Source organism: Scardinius erythrophthalmus (genome assembly GCF_964197995.2).
Source record: "Scardinius erythrophthalmus genome assembly, chromosome: 16".
NCBI classification, from domain to species: domain Eukaryota; kingdom Metazoa; phylum Chordata; class Actinopteri; order Cypriniformes; family Leuciscidae; genus Scardinius; species Scardinius erythrophthalmus.
In genome coordinates, this window is record NC_138236.1 from 29,255,825 (window position 1) to 29,273,533 (window position 17,709).

At 39.1% G+C, this 17,709-nt stretch overlaps 1 protein-coding gene across 1 annotated transcript in view; it reads right to left on the minus strand.

Annotated features, from left to right (window-relative positions):
• Window positions 1-7,446: 7,446 nt before the first annotated feature.
• The window catches only part of prpf3 (PRP3 pre-mRNA processing factor 3 homolog (yeast)), a 40,964-nt gene continuing 30,701 nt past the window's right edge, over window positions 7,447-17,709 (minus strand). The window contains exons 8-17 of the mRNA XM_081389357.1: window positions 17,477-17,664; window positions 17,201-17,367; window positions 16,919-17,001; window positions 16,636-16,779; window positions 10,450-10,549; window positions 9,823-9,936; window positions 9,075-9,193; window positions 8,886-8,963; window positions 8,715-8,776; window positions 7,447-8,374 (exon numbers count right to left, since the gene is read on the minus strand). Coding sequence (XP_081245483.1) covers window positions 8,225-8,374; window positions 8,715-8,776; window positions 8,886-8,963; window positions 9,075-9,193; window positions 9,823-9,936; window positions 10,450-10,549; window positions 16,636-16,779; window positions 16,919-17,001; window positions 17,201-17,367; window positions 17,477-17,664 — 1,205 coding nt within the window. The 3' untranslated portion in view covers window positions 7,447-8,224. The remainder of the gene's footprint in view (window positions 8,375-8,714; window positions 8,777-8,885; window positions 8,964-9,074; window positions 9,194-9,822; window positions 9,937-10,449; window positions 10,550-16,635; window positions 16,780-16,918; window positions 17,002-17,200; window positions 17,368-17,476; window positions 17,665-17,709) is intronic.

A 17,709-nucleotide genomic window follows, 5' to 3' on the forward strand; every position in this document is an offset into this window, starting at 1 on the left:
GAAGCGTTTGCCCGTCACAGCCAAACGAAATCAGCGGCGTAGTCGCCAAACAGGAAGTCGTCCATATCTCAGGAACTCTGTCACGTATTAAAACCAAACTTTATACATGAACTCGGGACTCCAATGTGAGGAAGCACAAGATCTGAATTTTTTTTTATTTTTATTTTTATTTCAGGCTAATAGACAAACCCATTTACCTATGTCTATGCAAGTGTTTCACCTTTTGATGTTAATGCATTTATTTAGACAGTAGGTGGCACTGTTGTATTACATTTCACAGAGCAGCCAAGTCAGTGTATATAGACTGCATTCGTTTTTACCAGGTTTGTCTTAATAAATGCAGGCATGAATTTCGTTTTTTGCATTGGTCTATTTTAATCATCTTCATTTATTAATATATACAGATTTGTATGCATGAATTGTGCATTTCCAATCCTCAAAGCAGTTAATAAAAAATAAAAAAAACTTTATACAAAATACATCATGCTCTTCTTCGATAACCGAACAAACAATTAATTGTCTGTGGCTGTGTTTGTGCGCGCGGGAAATATGCTGCGCATAACAATAGAAAACAAGGAGAAACGCGCAGTCAAATGCTCAAACAATCAACAACGTCGCTCTAGAGGTGCGTTTTGGACTGCGAAGTGGACTTCACAGGGTATTCCGCCATCTTAAGTTAGAGTCTAATCCGAAGGGAGCGAACATGTTCAGTTCGAAGGGCACTGCGCACGGCATAGGGAATAAGGGAACATCGATACATCACTTCACAGGAAGTGGAGAGCGATGATCACACACCCAACTTTCGCGCACCACGTCATCACCAGTCAGAACGGTCATAACTAACGATGGAGGAGTTTACGTATGTGTGTAAGTAATACATTTCGCCATTGTTATACAAATGACAGTATTTTTAACGGTTATTGTTGTGAATATTACATATACTATTTTTGATGATTATAATTTACCTCAGTGAATGCAGCCAGCTTAGCTAGTTTGTGAAGTAAAGTGATTTTATTTTAGGTAGTTGTAAAATAGTGCAATATAATTGTAAATATATAATATAATAATAAAAAAATTTAAATATGAATGTAGTCCTATATATATTTGTTATATCATAATCTGCGCGACTCCGTCGTTGACTTTCTTTGATGACATTTGCTGGGCATTTCAAATGAGCGGTTATTGTCAGTGAAGTCCACTTCAACTGATATACCCTGCTCAGGGAGTAGGGTAGCAGTGAACATTGCATATGGACCCTGTCGAATGGAACGCACATTAGATGTGTAAAAACAAGTGGAAAGCGCGAGCGCGCCGCTGTCTCCTTTCGCTTGTTCTCCTGTGGCGTCTGTCGTTGCTATGCAACCATGAACTGCGCTCTCCATGATGACAAGAGCTGTGTCTGAAATCGCTCCCTATCCACTATATAGTGCACTATTTAGGGTGTCGGCCATTTTGTAGTGGTGTCCGAATTCTGAGTGAACGACATCATTCCCTACATTCTTCACTACTTTTATCCACAATCCTCTCTGAATTCGAGTGTACATACGATGTACACTTGCTGAGAAACTATTTCCCACAATCCAACACGATAAGGCGATAGAGCGCAAATGAAAAATAAACAAAAATGTCACCATGGCAACGGTGCACGCGAGTTAGAAAACAATCATTTATAAGACCAGACTATATTTGAAAAATCAAATGTGTTGTGTAGTGTTTTGTTCTCTTTTATTTTCACATATAAATGAAAAAAGTAAATAAATATGACAAGCAAGTGTTTTTATTATCTTTTTTTTTAATCAAATAACGCAATAAACGTGAAAAATACATGCATACAATGGTTACATACAATTCACACAGCCAAAAAAAGGAAATATTAAAGATGGGTAGGTAATGTTTATGACAAATTGTCCGAGCTCTCTGGCGCGTGATAATTATGTCAGCGTCCAAATTCTTTGCTGATGTAGTGCACTCAACTGCCATTCACTATGTAGGGATTAGTGAACGAGTGAGCGGTTTCAGACACAGCTAAGGAAGTATCAGCAAAAGATTACTAGATTTCTAGCCCTTGCATTAGCTTTACTACTAGATATATTTATGGAGATGAAAAATAATAAGGCGCCCTGTACACCTATGATCAGCTTTTCGGCCGAGCATTCAATGTTGTTACGCTGCAAGCTGATGGTTCGTTGCTGCCGCGCTCTATCACACGCACACCATAAAGAGCAAATTGTTTTTTAATGTTTCAATTTCGTGATTAAAATGAATTAGGAAGCGGATAATTTCTTCATAAACAGCTCATTGTGACTCAATGTTAGAATGCTGCACCTACACTCGATAGTGTGAATAAGATCAGCGCAACGCAGACCACTGCATTGACAGGGTAAAACACATGATCTGTCTACGGCCAGGGCTCAGCGGAAGACAGAAAATGCCGGTCCAGCGCTGATTGAGGAATTAAATTCGAAAAATAAAAGACAGTTTGACATCTGTCTTTTGTCAAAAAGACTGTCAAAACTAGATTAAAAACGCATCTCTTCAGCCAGGCATTCATATAATACTTTTAATCCTACAGTTAAATCCGACCTCTAGTTCATAAACGCCAGAGGAGAACTGGCCCCCGACTGAGCCCGGGTTCTCCCAAGGTTTTTTTTTTCTCCATTAGGTCACCTGATGGAGTTTTTCGGTTCCTTGCCACTGTTGCCTTTGGCTTGCTCAGTTGGGGATATTTGGGGATATTTAATTGAATTAATCAATCAACGATACTATTGATCAGCATTACCAAACGTAGACGTTCCACTAGAAACAAACATTGATGTATTGTTCTAATTTATTACTGTGAAGCTGCTTTGATACAACCTGTGTTGTGAAAAGCGCTATATAAATAAACTTGACTTGACTTGACTTGACATCTTTTTTCTTGCATTCTCGCATTTTTTCTCGCATCTCGCATCTATCCACTACCTGCTAACGTTAGTGCACTGCACCCGAGCAAGCACACTTTGCAGTTCCTCCGGAAATGCATTTTTCTAGTTATTATTATTATTCCCGGGAGAAAAATTTTGGCCAGCTCCTGCGCCTAGGCCCTTTGAGACAGAGACACCGTTCCAACTTTAAAACGTACGGTCAGTACCGGTGTAAGTTGCTGGCGAAGATGACATCACGAGTCCATGTCGTTCGTCCGCCATAGTGGATTGAACAGAAAGCGAAACTAAAGTTTCACAGGTCACAAATTTGGTCCGAACTTCACGAAACTGGACGTACATGATCCTTGGACCAAGCCTCACAAAAGTTACTAGAAGGATTTTTGATTTTCGGAAGCGTTTGCCCGTCACAGCCAAACGAAATCGGCGGCGTAGTCGCCAAAACAGGAAGTAGTTCATATTTCAGGAACGCTGTCACGTTTCGAAACCAAACTTTGTACATTAACTCGAGACTCCAATGTGAGGATGTACAAGATAATAATAATAAAAAAAACATTACAAAATTTTACATTATTTGGCAAGGAGAAACGCGCAGTCACATGCTCAAACAATCAACAGGTGCGTTCCATTTGACCATAAGTGGACTGCGAAGTGAACTTCACAGGGTATTCCACCATCTTAAGTGAGATTCCAATCCGAAGGAGGCGAACATGTTCAGTTCGAAGGGCAATGCACACGGCATAGGGAATAAGGGAACATCGATACATGATTTCACAGGAAGTGGAGAGCGATGATCACCCAACTGTCATTTCGCGCACCACGCCATCACCAGTCAGAACGGTCATAACTAACGTGTGTGTGTAAGTACTCATACACTTCGCCATTGTTAAATGACAGTATTTTTAACGGTTGTCATCGTGATGCCTCGTGATGTCACAGGGCCCCAGTGGCGATTTTGCCAATCTTGGTGTTCTCTGGCAAATGCCAAACGTCCTGCACGGTGTTGGGCTGTAAGCACAACCCCCACCTGTGGACGTTGGGCCCTCATACCACCCTCATGGAGTCTGTTTCTGACCGTTTCAGCAGACACATGCACATTTTTGGCCTGCTGGAGGTCATTTTGCAGGGCTCTGGCAGTGCTCCTCCTTGCACAAAGGCAGAGGTAGCGTTCCTGCTGCTGGGTTGTTGCCCTCCTACGGCCTCCTCCACGTCTCCTGATGTACTGGCCTGTCTCCTGGTAGCGCCTCCATGCTCTGGACACTACGCTGACAGACACAGCAAACCTTCTAGCCACAGCTCGCATTGATGTGCCATCCTGGATGAGCTGCACTACCTGAGCCACTTGTGTGGGTTGTAGACTCCGTCTCATGCTACCACTAGAGTGAAAGCACCGTTAGCATTCAAAAGTGACCAAAACATCAGCCAGGAAGCTTAGGAACTGAGAAGTGGTCTGTGGTCACCACCTGCAGAACCACTCCTTTATTGGGGGTGTCTTGCTAATTGCCTATAATTTCAACCTGTTGTCTATTCCATTTGCACAACAGCATGTGAAATTGATTGTCAATCAGTGTTGCTTCCTAAGTGGACAGTTTGATTTCACAGAAGTGTGATTGACTTGGAGTTACATTGTGTTGTTTAAGTGTTCCCTTTATTTTTTTGAGCAGTGTAGTTTGTCAAATCTTTTTTCTCGCATCTGTGAATTTATTTTTTAATCATTTGTTCTGAGATGAACCAAATATATTTGTGCGGGAATTTCTTGCACTATAAAAGCTAACCTTGCGGGAATGGTTAATCATGCGCAATCCCCACATTCCCGCACCAAAATTAAAGCCCTGAAATGGCAGCGGGGTGTGTAACTCTAGCATATGGCGCATATGTCATATAAAGTTAGGCAAGGCCAAACAGTGTTATCCATGTTGTTGCGATTGCATCGCAAGAGTAAGCTAATAGTGAAACTGATAGCGTTTTTCATTTAATTACAATATGAGTTGTAACTTCAACAGTAATAAGTTCAACTTCTTTTCAATAGGCTACTATTGCATCACCCAAAACACTCCCACTCTCTGCTGTATATTCATAACCAATTATTTCAAAACCAACAACCAAGCCACATAAACAATGCCATTGGCACTAGTCTACATTGCAGACATGTCTCTTAATGCACATAACTTTTCACCTTTTTGCACAATCTTGAAAAAAGTACTATTGTTGAAATTCTCAGATCAAGCAAACTTCAACGCACCCTTATCCACTACCTGCTAACGTTAGTGCACTGCACCCGAGCAAGCACACTTTGCAGTTCCTCCGGAAATGCATTTTTCTAGTTATTTACAAATTTTCCTTATGAATTTGTTGTATGCACTATTCTACAGGAATGCTTGGTCTGTTGGGGAATAATAATACAATGATAAAATAATAATGATAATACAATTAACTGTGGCTGTGTAAAACAAAAAAGTGATCTTAACCCTCCTATTACATTTGGGGTCTATTTGACCCCATTCAGTGTTTAACATCTCTAAATACATATTTAACAAACAAACAAAAATAAAGACTTTTCCTAATTTAACGGGGACAACTGGGTAAACATAAAATTAACATGATATGTTTTCAATGTTCTGTACACATTTTGTAGCATCAGTGTTCTTTGGGGTCAATTTGACCCCAGGCTCATTTTGCTGTACAAAACATAAGAAATATCAATTTTTTTTGTTCTTCACACACTGGTGATTTGACACAAATCACACATTTGTTTTGAATGATATTGAGGTCATTATAATTTGAGATTTTATGATCTTCAAAAAACTTCCCTCTGCTTTAGGGCCCAAACCTAACATTACGATATAGGCCTACCGCAAGAAACACGCGTTGGATATTTGACACAATATAGTGGAGGGGGGAATCATAATTAGATATTTCATAATTAGACAAGAAATTAGATATTTCCAGTGCCAATTGTATATTTCCTGGAAAGGGAAAACATAATTCTTGCAAGAACTATGATAGTGGAGAACCTCATGTTGTCTAGCAGATAAATTACCTTCCAAAAATGGTATTATTATGGTCCCACTTGAATGACAGGGTACAGCGGTGGCAAAATATGAAAATTTGTTGATTCACATTTTTCTAGATTATTGTGCAGAGTGATCAGAGACATTTTACATATTTGCAAAAAGCTTTATCACAAAACCCCAAATTTCACTGTTTTTGTCCTTGGCACCAAATGACCAGCTAACATCATTTTACTAATATCATCAGCACATGATTGCTATAAAAGGAAGGAAGAAGTGCTTCCAATCGTGTTCTTGTTAGCAATGGTTTGCATCAAAATGGCCTCACATGCAAGGAAATAGCTGCAAAGAATTTTGCACCTTAAAGAACCATTTACCAGATTATCAAGAGCTACAAGAATAGAGGTTCGGCTGCAGTCAGTGAAGAAGGCTTTAGGATGGTCCAGAGTGTCCAGTAGTGCCAGGAACTTCTCCTGAGGAATCAGCTCGGAAATCGTGTCACCACCAGTGCAGAACTGCTCAATATTGGCAGCAGGAGGGTTTAAGTGCATCTGCGCACACAGCGAGGCCAAGAGTTTTGGACAACGACATGGTGTCAAGAAGGGCAGCAAAGAAGCCACTTCTCTCCAATAAAAACATTAAAGATTGACTGAAATTCTGTAGTAAGTACAAGAATTGGACAGAAGACTGGTGCAAAGTTATTGTATCTGATGAAGCATCCTTCTGACTGTTTGGAACATCTGGAAAATCGATTGTCCAGAGAAGAAAGCTACCATGAGTCCTGTGTCGTGCCAACAGTGAGGCATCCTGAGACTATCAATGGGAGTGTCAAATTGACCAAAAACCTATCCTTGATAAAAGAAATTAACAACAAAGCAATTAAAACATCAAATATTTTATGAAATGTATGTCAAATCAGTGACATTTTATAGTCATTTGCTAATTTGTCCATAGTCGTGCAATAGGTATTCTGGATGTATAAGGGAAGGAGGTGGGGTTAGGGGATTGATGGTAAACATAAAGAAAAAGTACCTGACTTAAACCTTTGAAAAAATACAAATAAAAATCACATTCTGGGGGTTTAAATTGCTGGGGTAAAATTGACCCCATTGGGTAAAAAATGTTGGTAGATTTGAGGGTAAAAGGAGGGTTAAGGTAGCTATAAGCATCATACCATTAAATCTCCAAGTGGAACACTGTCTTGGTGAAGAAAGAATGCCTGGTCCAAATACTGTTGTACCACCACTGCATCTTTGGGAGCATATCAGAAGCATTTATCTAGTATAGCAACTGGAGATCTCAAGTTTTGGCACTAGAAATAGCCATGGTGGTATTCTTTAATAAAGTCAATGTCTTTTAAATTAGTTGAAATTACGTTATTATATATATATATATATATATATATATATATATATATATATATATATATATATATAATAACGTAATTTCAACTAAGCCATTTTAAGATGAAAGCAATTTCATCTTAAAATTAAGTAAAACTTTCTCAACAAACAAACAAACAAACAAGAACTTTATTTTTATTTTTTTGCCCGAGCTTTAATGATCAGCATTTGGTTGGTTGCACTTTTTTCATGTGATTTCTTGACATGAAATGGGGGGATAAGAGTATGAAAAATAAATGTGCCATGAACGTAAGCAGCCATATGTTCTGTCACTTTCTATTGGACATTTGAATAGGTGAACCAAAATAAAAATCATTCTCCATTCTTCAGCCATACTAAAATCAACACTTTTGTGTTATAGTGAAACCAATACTCTTGTATCTGCTCTCAAAAATGCCTGTCCAATCAGTAACAAACTACACAGTAACAATGAACTTATTTCAGGAGTGAGGCTTACTTACTGAAAAGACTGCATCAAAATGGTGAGAGCACATGATGCAGCACTCAAACCAGATGGATCCAAGGTAGAAATCACACATGAGATCACAGACTGCACAGCCTACACAATAAAACTGTTACAAGAGATACAAAACCAGTGTCCACCCTTGTTTAAGCTGCCACCACTGTGAAGTTCTGCAGCAGTACACATAAGGGTTAACATCCTAGCTCATTTCTTAAGCCTTGCATTGTTTCACACCTATATTGCAGGTATGCAAAAGTCAATCATCCTCTTACACACTCAAACTATATTTACATATACATCTTTATCTCTGCCACAGTCAATTCCACCTCTCTCTCTCTAAAAAAAAAAAAAAAAAAAAAAAAAGTGTGTAAGGTCCACATGCCACTGTCCTCTGTTGTTGTTGTTCTTCAGAGTTCAATCTATATCTCAGTCGTCAGTTGTCTCCAGAACACTCTGACTCAGAGCCAAATCCCAGTAGTGTTCGGTGCCATGCTTCTTAAAATGTTCCCTAGCCATGTTTTCGGTTGGACACTGCTTAAACTTAACCTCCCCGTAACTACGTTCCTTGGCTGTACCCTGAGGAATAAAATGTATATATTTAAGAACACAAAGGATTAATAAGAAAAAGGAAAGAAAAACATAATATTTACTTTGAATTACTTCATATCACAATGTCTACCGCAGTAAAAAACATGAAATGGTCAATAACATTATTGATCATTATTTTGCCATTTATTGCTGTAAAGCTGCTTAGAAACATCTATATTGTATGAAGCGTTATATAAATAAAGGTGATATGGCTTGAATGAAACAGCAAAAATAGATTATTTCTATTACAAATGGTGAGTAATGAAAGTAATGCATAATTTTCTGTAAATTATCCATTTAATTACATATGAAACGGGTATGCATTTACCTCCCAAACCAAGGTGCATTTATTATTCTTCCTGGAACCCTCATCATCTGAATCTTGAGGTTCTTAAAAAAAAAAAAAAAAAAGCATGAAAGGTCAAAGGTTAGCTCCAAATCACAGCTCAAAAGACTGATCATAAATGTTTAGCCTTCAGTCACTCCTATTTCCCCTTACCATCTCTCTTGGAATTCGGCTCATCCCATTTAATCCTACTCAACATCAGTCGTTTAAACTTCTTCTGTGACTTGGGTCCTACAGGGAGGAAGAAGTCGATTAAAGATAAATAATGATCCTGAAAACAATCATTTAAAAACATCTGTGAAGATAATCATCTATAGAGATTCCCATATCACATTCACCAACCTCCCTCCACTACTACGATGTTGAGGTCTCTGTGCAGTACTACAGTGCCAGTAAGGTACAGTTGGTTTGCATTGGCCTCCACCTTAAACTTCTTGGCTGGGTTATACAGATTTCGGATTCTGCAGGCAAAGCAGATAAACCACTTGAGTAAATAACAGGATATAAACTGGCCATGCTATATGTATGTTGTCGTGTGCAAGCAGCAAGAACAATGCAATTAAAAGTTGACAAAGCTGAAATCATGAGAGCAAACAGAAAAAATCTGTATAGAATGTGACGCAACAGAACAAATTTGGACTGTGATATAATAGGCCTAAGTCAGGTAGCACCTTATTAATAACAAGAGAATACCAAGAGTAGGAATATCCAGTTGAAATCTAGTGGCTAATTTGAATAAGCTAAATTACAAAATAGTTTTTCGATAGTTTAATATTTTTGGCCATTGACTAATTCTCATACAGTTGCATCATTTATATTTTTGATGACTACTACTATTCTGAATTGTGGGCTTCTCTATTCACATTCAATTCAGAATGCAGCTTTGTGGAGCTGTGGATTAGCAGGATGCAGTGCGGCTGTAGAACACTGGTGTTGGAAATACTGTGGAAGATTTTGTTCTCTAAAGCAGAACCCTGCAAGCTGACAAGACCCTGAAATCAAACTGTTGAATCTACGATTTATTCAGTGTGTGTTACAGGACAAATATCAAATCTGAATGCAAGATTTTAGCTTATTTGTCGTTTTGTACCTGTAAACAGCAATGTGAACCCCATGACTCAAATCCTCCTTAAGTTTCTTCACCTTCTTCTCTTTCCTTTGTTCTGTTGTGAGTTTGCGTGCTGCATTTGCCTCCTCATGGGCCCTGAACATACACAATAAAACATCACTCTATGCAAATCAAACATGAAAGAACAAAAGTAATAAAAGTAAAAAAGAAATTCATTTTTTAAATAATCTAAAACATTTTACAACTTATTTTTCAAAGCCAAGCATGCAAAATGCGCACACATTTGGATTCATGCCGGGTGAGAGAAATGCTCAAGTTTGTTTGTATAGCGCACTTAATTTGTTTGTTGTATACTTTCATTCCTGTTCCGAATACACTTCAATTTAAAGGATTTGTTGTGGAGTGAAGGGAACTAAAATACATGTTTATAATGATTGTAAATCAAGTCAAGTCAAGTTTATTTATATAGCGCTTTTCACAACACAGGCTGTATCAAAGCAGCTTCACAGAAATAAATTAGAACAATACATCAATGTTTGTTTCTAGTGGAACGTAAATGTGCCATTTTGATCAGGTGGGGCTTCTTTTCTGGAAAATACGGTACTATTGGCTTTGATACCAATCCTTTGTGCTTGTGAAACCACTCACTTCTGCCTCTTGGCCATTTGTGCTCTAACATGAGCCTCCACTTTAGTGGGGTCCTGCACAGCTTCCGTACCCAAAACCCTCATCAGATTAGAGATCCGCACTGCACACAAACAAAGACACATGAAGATTGCATACACAGAGAAAAGTACAGAGCTGTAATCTAGTGGCTACTTTGTAGAAGCTAAAATATACAGGGTTCATACACATTTTTACCAATAAATTCATGACTTTTGAGGCAATATTTAGGGGTGCACGATATATCGGCCGCCGATATAATATCGGCCGATATGGTCATTTTTTTTACACATCGGTATCGTTCCGATGTCAAAATAGGGCCGATGTGAACAGGCCGATATTTGACGTGTGAAGTTGAAGATGAAGTTGAAGATGAAGTTGACGATGCTGACTCGCGATCTTAGCAGTAGTGAACGCGTCTGAGAGAAATACACATTTCATACAGATGACATAAGCAGAGAACAGTCTGTTTTCTTTCGTTTTGAATTGTTCTGTTTAAAAATAGATGTTTCAAGCTTTCTATATATGTCTTAGGTCTGTGAGGCAGGTAGGTTTCGGTTAATTTGAGACGCGCTTCAGTTCACGCGCCGTCGCCTCCATGTCCTGATTAAATATTTTCTAATATTTACTTGTTTATTTTTGATGAAACGTTGATCAAAATTAAGATACAATTAATACAAAACGAAATTAAATTTAAAGACAGGCTTTGTGCTTTCTGTTTGAGGTCTCTGTGAAAGTTTTAAAGCGGTCTTTTAGTGCCGCTTTCAGACGTGCGTAACAGAGAACTGTCCTGTTAGTAACATTGTTAACGCAGTCCAGTGCGACTTATGTTTTTTCCCTCTTCATGACACATTTTTGATTGATCGTTTTTTGACTCGTAGATATTTGAATATATTGCATGATATTTGATACCCGTTCGAATTTGATTTTTCTCAAGAGTGACAGCACGTGTGATTTGTGGATTACTGATAAGCGCGAGTGGAGAAACAGGCGTTTATTTATTCATTCTCAGTGTTGAGAAACGTAGCCTTCATGTGTTACGTTATTGTGTTAATAATAACTTAAGTAGCCTACCTAATTATGTTACATATTTATTTTGTATGAAAACTAGCACGTTCGTTACTTATGGATTAAAAAGTAGGCTACCGTTGTATCAGTGCTGCGCGAGCTCACCCTCACAAACACGGATGCGCGCACACAGAGAGAGAAGATAATTGTAAAATGAAAAATTGACGGGCTAAGTTTAAATTTTGTTCTTGCTTGTTTTTTTTCTCTATCAAAATGTCAGAAAGCATTTTGTATTATCCATCCGTGTTTTTAAAATTCGTTAAATGACGGACGTTTTACTGTTAACACAGCCCATATGTCGGATTCGTCTTATAACCTACTTGTTATTTTTAGAATAAGTGATTTGTTATGCTATTATTGGACTCCTGTCTATTCATTGTCAACTGTTTTCTATAAATATGTTTGTATTGGCTAACATTTATTCAGCTAATGCGTGTCCTGTTTAAAATGTGCAATGTTCAAAGGCAAAGACAGCACGTCACAAATAGAAGCCCTTTTCCCGGTGGTATTTAGTATCATATTTGGATATTGGAATAATAAATTAAGTAGCCTATCTTAATTGTACACAATGTTCCTGTTTTTTTTTTTTTCTGTTTTTGTTTTTAAGGGTTTCTTAATTTTAGACAAGTTGACCAGCACACATTATATGCAATGCAAAATAATGCATGTGTGTCGTATGTGTGACATATTTTGCATACAGGTAAAGGTGCCCAATATCAGTCATTTCTAAAGTAAAAAAAAAAAAAAATGTGTTTTGGAAAATAGGTCTTTATTTGATAATCATTAAAATTTGTTTTCTATACAGAGATATCGACATCGGTAAATATCGGTATCGGCCATACCAGCAATATTAATATCGGTTATCGGTATCGGCCACAATTTTCACATCGGTGCATCCCTAGCAATATTCATGACCTTTGAGGCAATATTCATGACCTAATGTTCCATGAAAGTCTATGCATACATGTAAAATAAGAATAAAAATCCATATTAAAATTTATCATAGTATATCTTAACTAAAATGAATGACTATTAATACTATTTGTTTTAATAATAAGTACTAGCTTCAACTGTGCCAGATGCAGGGAACATAGCGTCACGAACATGGGGGGAATTCCCTTCGGTGACTCTGATATGAAGGATGTTTTCATTTTAATGATGAGTAGGGTATTAGGCTGCGGTCATGTATGTACAGTAAGGAAAAAAAATATTTGAACACCCTGCTATTTTGCAAGTTCTCCCACTTGGAAATCATGGAGGGGTCTGAAATTGTCATCGTAGGTGCATGTCCACTGTGAGAGACAATCTAAAAAAAAAAATCCAGAAATCACAATGTATGATTTTTTAACTATTTATTTGTATGTATATTTATTTGTATGTATAAATATTTGAACACCTGTCTATCAGCTAGAATTCTGACCCTCAAAGACCTGTTAGTCTGCCTTTAAAATGTCCACCTCCACTCCATTTATTATCCTAAATTAGATGCACCTGTTTGAGGTCGTTAGCTGCATAAAGACACCTGTCCACCCCATACAATCAGTAAGAATCCATCTACTAACATGGCCAAGACCAAAGAGCTGTCCAAAGACACTAGAGACAAAATTGTACACCTCCACAAGGCTGGAAAGGGCTACGGGGAAATTGCCAAGCAGCTTGGTGAAAAAAGGTCCACTGTTGGAGCAATCATTAGAAAATGGAAGAAGCTAAACATGACTGTCAATCTCCCTCGGACTGGGGCTCCATGCAAGATCTCACCTCGTGGGGTCTCAATGATCCTAAGAAAGGTGAGAAATCAGCCCAGAACTACACAGGAGGAGCTGGTCAATGACCTGAAAAGAGCTGGGATCACCGTTTCCAAGGTTACTGTTGGTAATACACTAAGACGTCATGGTTTGAAATCATGCATGGCACGGAAGGTTCCCCTGCTTAAAACAGCACATGTCAAGGCCCGTCTTAAGTTTGCCAATGACCATTTGGATGATCCAGAGGAGTCATGGGAGAAAGTCATGTGGTCAGATAAGACCAAAATAGAACTTTTTGGTCATAATTCCACTAAACGTGTTTGGAGGAAGAAGAATGATGAGTACCATCCCAAGAACACCATACCTACTGTGAAGCATGGGGGTGGTAGCATCATGCTTTGGGGGTGTTTTTCTGCACATGGGACATGGCGACTGCACTGTATTAAGGAGAGGATGACCGGGGCCATGTATTGCGAGATTTTGGGGAACAACCTCCTTCCCTCAGTTAGAGCATTGAAGATGGGTCGAGGCTGGGTCTTCCAACATGACAATGACCCGAAGCACAAAGCCAGGATAACCAAGGAGTGGCTCTGTAAGAAGCATATCAAGGTTCTGGCGTGGCCTAGCCATTCTCCAGACCTAAACCCAATAGAGAATCTTTGGAGGGAGCTCAAACTCCGTGTTTCTCAGCGACAGCCCAGAAACCTGACTGATCTAGAGAAGATCTGTGTGGAGTAGTGGGCCAAAATCCCTCCAGCAGTGTGTGCAAACCTGGTGAAAAACTACAGGAAACGTTTGACCTCTGTAATTGCAAACAAAGGCTACTGTACCAAATATTAACATTGATTTTCTCAGGTGTTCAAATACTTATTTGCAGCTGTATCATACAAATAAATAGTTAAAAAAATCATACACTGTGATTTTTTTTTTTGATTATGTCTCTCACAGTGGACATGCACCTAAGATGACAATTTCAGACCCCTCCATGATTTCTAAGTGGGAGAACTTGCAAAATAGCAGGGTGTTCAAATACTTATTTTCCTCACTGTATGTGGGGCGAATGTACTGATCCAATATACTGATTCTCAACTGTTTTATGTTTACTTAAGACATAACCAACGTGGTGTATGGGGATACTCCCCAAGACAAAGTATTTGGCCATTTAAGCACAAGAAGCCACGAAAAAGAACTCAATTTGACAGAACTCGAGTTGTTTGCGAGGCCACTTTGTGTGTATGCGCTTTGGCTGAGAGTGCACAGAAAACCGTCTCTCAGAGAGTGCGCGAGTACATAATGGTGTAAAATCGCTTGAATGTTTAAATTGGAAAGACTTAAAAAGACATGAAAATGAAACACTAAATTCGCAGCGTGCAGCTCGCGTGTAGTGCTGACAGTGTGCTAAAATGTGAAGACATTTTTGCATCAGATAGAGAGAGAGACGACGTGGTACAGCTGAATCACTGACGCTGTTTTAAATTACTGATTTGGCAAGATATTCTGAAAGTATGGATTAATTTATTGATCTAACCAACAAGTTATAGTGAATTTCCCACATTATAAGAGTGTAACATATGGGAATGAGCAAATCTATGCGCAATACCTGTGCCGACATTCAGGCCCTAATTAAACATATAGGCTATTCTATTATACAGATTTTTGTGAAACAAATTTCCATGACTTTTCAAAGCCTGTAAATTGGCATTTTAAAATGACATGACTTTTCCAAGTTTTTCATGACTGTACAAACCCTGAATATAAACCCAAGTGTTCATAAATTATGATGTGAAAAACCTTTTGTGGCGAGCAGGACAAGACCGAGGGCCGTGCGAAAGCGGCGCGAGGCCGGTGGCGTGATTAATAGCCGCGTTTCCACTGTCGGGCCAGGGCTTTAAACGGGCCGTGCCGGGCTAATGGCCTCGGGCCAATAGCACCGGGCATGCGTTTCCACTGTCGGGCCAGAAGCTCCACAGCGCTTCACTAAAACACGCCCGTAACACGCCTCTCTGGGACAACGTCACACTAACCCATCATTTCACCAACAAATGGAAGTTTTATCAGAAAACTAATCAGAAATCACTGGAAACAGCGTTGAAAACAAACACGATAAAAGCGGCCGTTTGCTAGCTTTTTTTTGTTTGTTTGTTTAGCAGCTACTTGAATATTTAAAACCCAAGCATCAATGTTTTACCACAGGTTTACAATAAAAAGTGATACATTGATCATAATGAATTAATTTATGTAAAAATTGCACATTAGTCACTCAGAAATAAATTACCGTTAGGTCTATTTCACAAAAGAAAGAGGACACACTTACTTTTTCAGTCGCGTCTGTTTCTTTAGCCTATCTGGTAACTTAGTTACAGGACATATTTACATCACATTTAGAAAAAATGATAATTTCTACAAATATACGCCATACGACCTGAGGAGCTTTAGCACTCTCTCGACTCCCATACAGATATTTTCAGTCAGAGAAACAGAGAAAGCTCCCGAAAAAAAAAAGTTACTTTATTTTTTGATAGTCCGGTTTAAAGAGACGAGACGTAGGCTATGACAGATAAAATAAAAACATGACTGTGATAGCCTTTAATAATTTCGGTCTGATTTCTTCAAGCGTTCGCTGTTGTTTTTTTACTATGCGTATCTTCAAGCGTTTAACTTACTATGTTTACTATGGTAACGGCTAGCGCGCATAGTCTTTTGCATCACAAACAGAAGGCATTCAAACATGAACGCGATTTAAATTATTTTATTTTTAAGTCTTTAATGCTGACAGAATCATCCGGCGCTGCCGTCTCCCAACGGTAAACTCCTCCTCTGTTGGTAACCACTCCTCTAGCCCGAGCTGGCCCGCTTTGGCCCAAGGTATTCGACGCGCCAGAAATCCTGGCCGTTGGCCCCGAGTAAGCCCCGATCAAGCCCCGGAAGTGACAGTGGAAACGCGACTGGCCCTGGCACGCACTAGCACGGCCCGGCCCTGGCCCGACAGTGGAAACGCGGCTATTGATGAGTGACACCTGCGAGACGCACCGGTCTTGTATCTCTTGCGGAGGCATAAAGGAGGAGTGACGTCAGTGAAGAGCGAGAGAGGACATGCCTGGACTTGTTTTGTGGTTTTTATGTTTTATTATGTGACAGCAGTCGTCCGTGAGGGGCTGCTGTCTTTTACTTTCGTTTTGTTGTTGATTTATTTTATGTCATTAAAGTTTTTAAATGTTCCAACCTCCTTCTTCCCATAACAACGAACTGCGTTACACCTTTAATTGAAAAATAATAGTAATTAAGAATGAGCAGGTGTGCCCAAACCGTTGGCTGGTTGTTTGACATATTAAACATTTAAACCTGACTGGTGATGTACCTTTGGGTTCCGGTGGAGGCATAAGACCCAATCGGACCTTTTCCTGCACCTCTTTCTGGCCTTCTCTACGTGTTTGTCTCCTCAACTTCTTTTGTTCTTTCTTAGTCAAATACACACCCAGAGTCACTGGCTTATCTGTATCCACTGAGAAAGAGAAGCAAAAAGACAAAGACAGAAATAGAAACATAAAAGGTTAGACCAAATATTTGGATCAATGGGTCTTTTGAAATTCAACCAGTTTCTGTCTGCAGAAGGTTTTGTTGTTTAATGCATGCATGGATACCTGGAGGGGCCATCTGAATAGGGTGTTCAAGTAGGTTGGTGACTCCGTGCAGTTCCACCTCATCTAAATTTGTACAAGCAGATCTGAGAAAAAGAACAGAACTTTTATTCTATGCTATCAATTATCAAAAGGAACTGCATGACTGCCAGATTATATGGAAAAGACAGCCTTAATTCTTCACAATGTCAATACGACTTTGGAACGGCACAATTTTTTTTTCCTGAACCGGTCTTGTATATTTTATAATTGTCTGTAACAGATTTGAAAGCTATTGACTCTTACAATTCTATGTGGGAAGGCAAGATGTAGGAGTCCCACCACTCTATACGAGGAATCTCCCCCTCTCCCATCTCTTTCTTGGGGGCAATAAGAGCAAGTTTAGTGGAGGCCTGTATGCCTGTCTTCTTGGCAGCCTGAGCAATCTCCATCTGTAGCTTCTCCAGCTGAGCCTGAGGACAGGAGATAATATTATTTCTCAGCTATTATTGAAAAAGTCAAATTTTTAATCTATGATTTTTATTTTTTTAGTCAAAAATAAAGAGGGATGCTGTTGCCCACCTTGGTGCGAATGCGCTGGGCGATCTTCTCAAAGCGCCCCTGTTCATGGAACCTAAAGCCTTTCTTGGCTCTCTGTGCAGGAGTAAGGGCCACACGTGAGTCGAAGTAAGACGTGGATTCCAGGTCATCAGTGGGTTTTTCCTTTAACTGCTGCCGAAACTGTTCCCTCTTCACCGCTCTGATGTTTGCTAGAGACAGAGGGAAAAAAATAAAAGAGAACATTAGGAAAAATA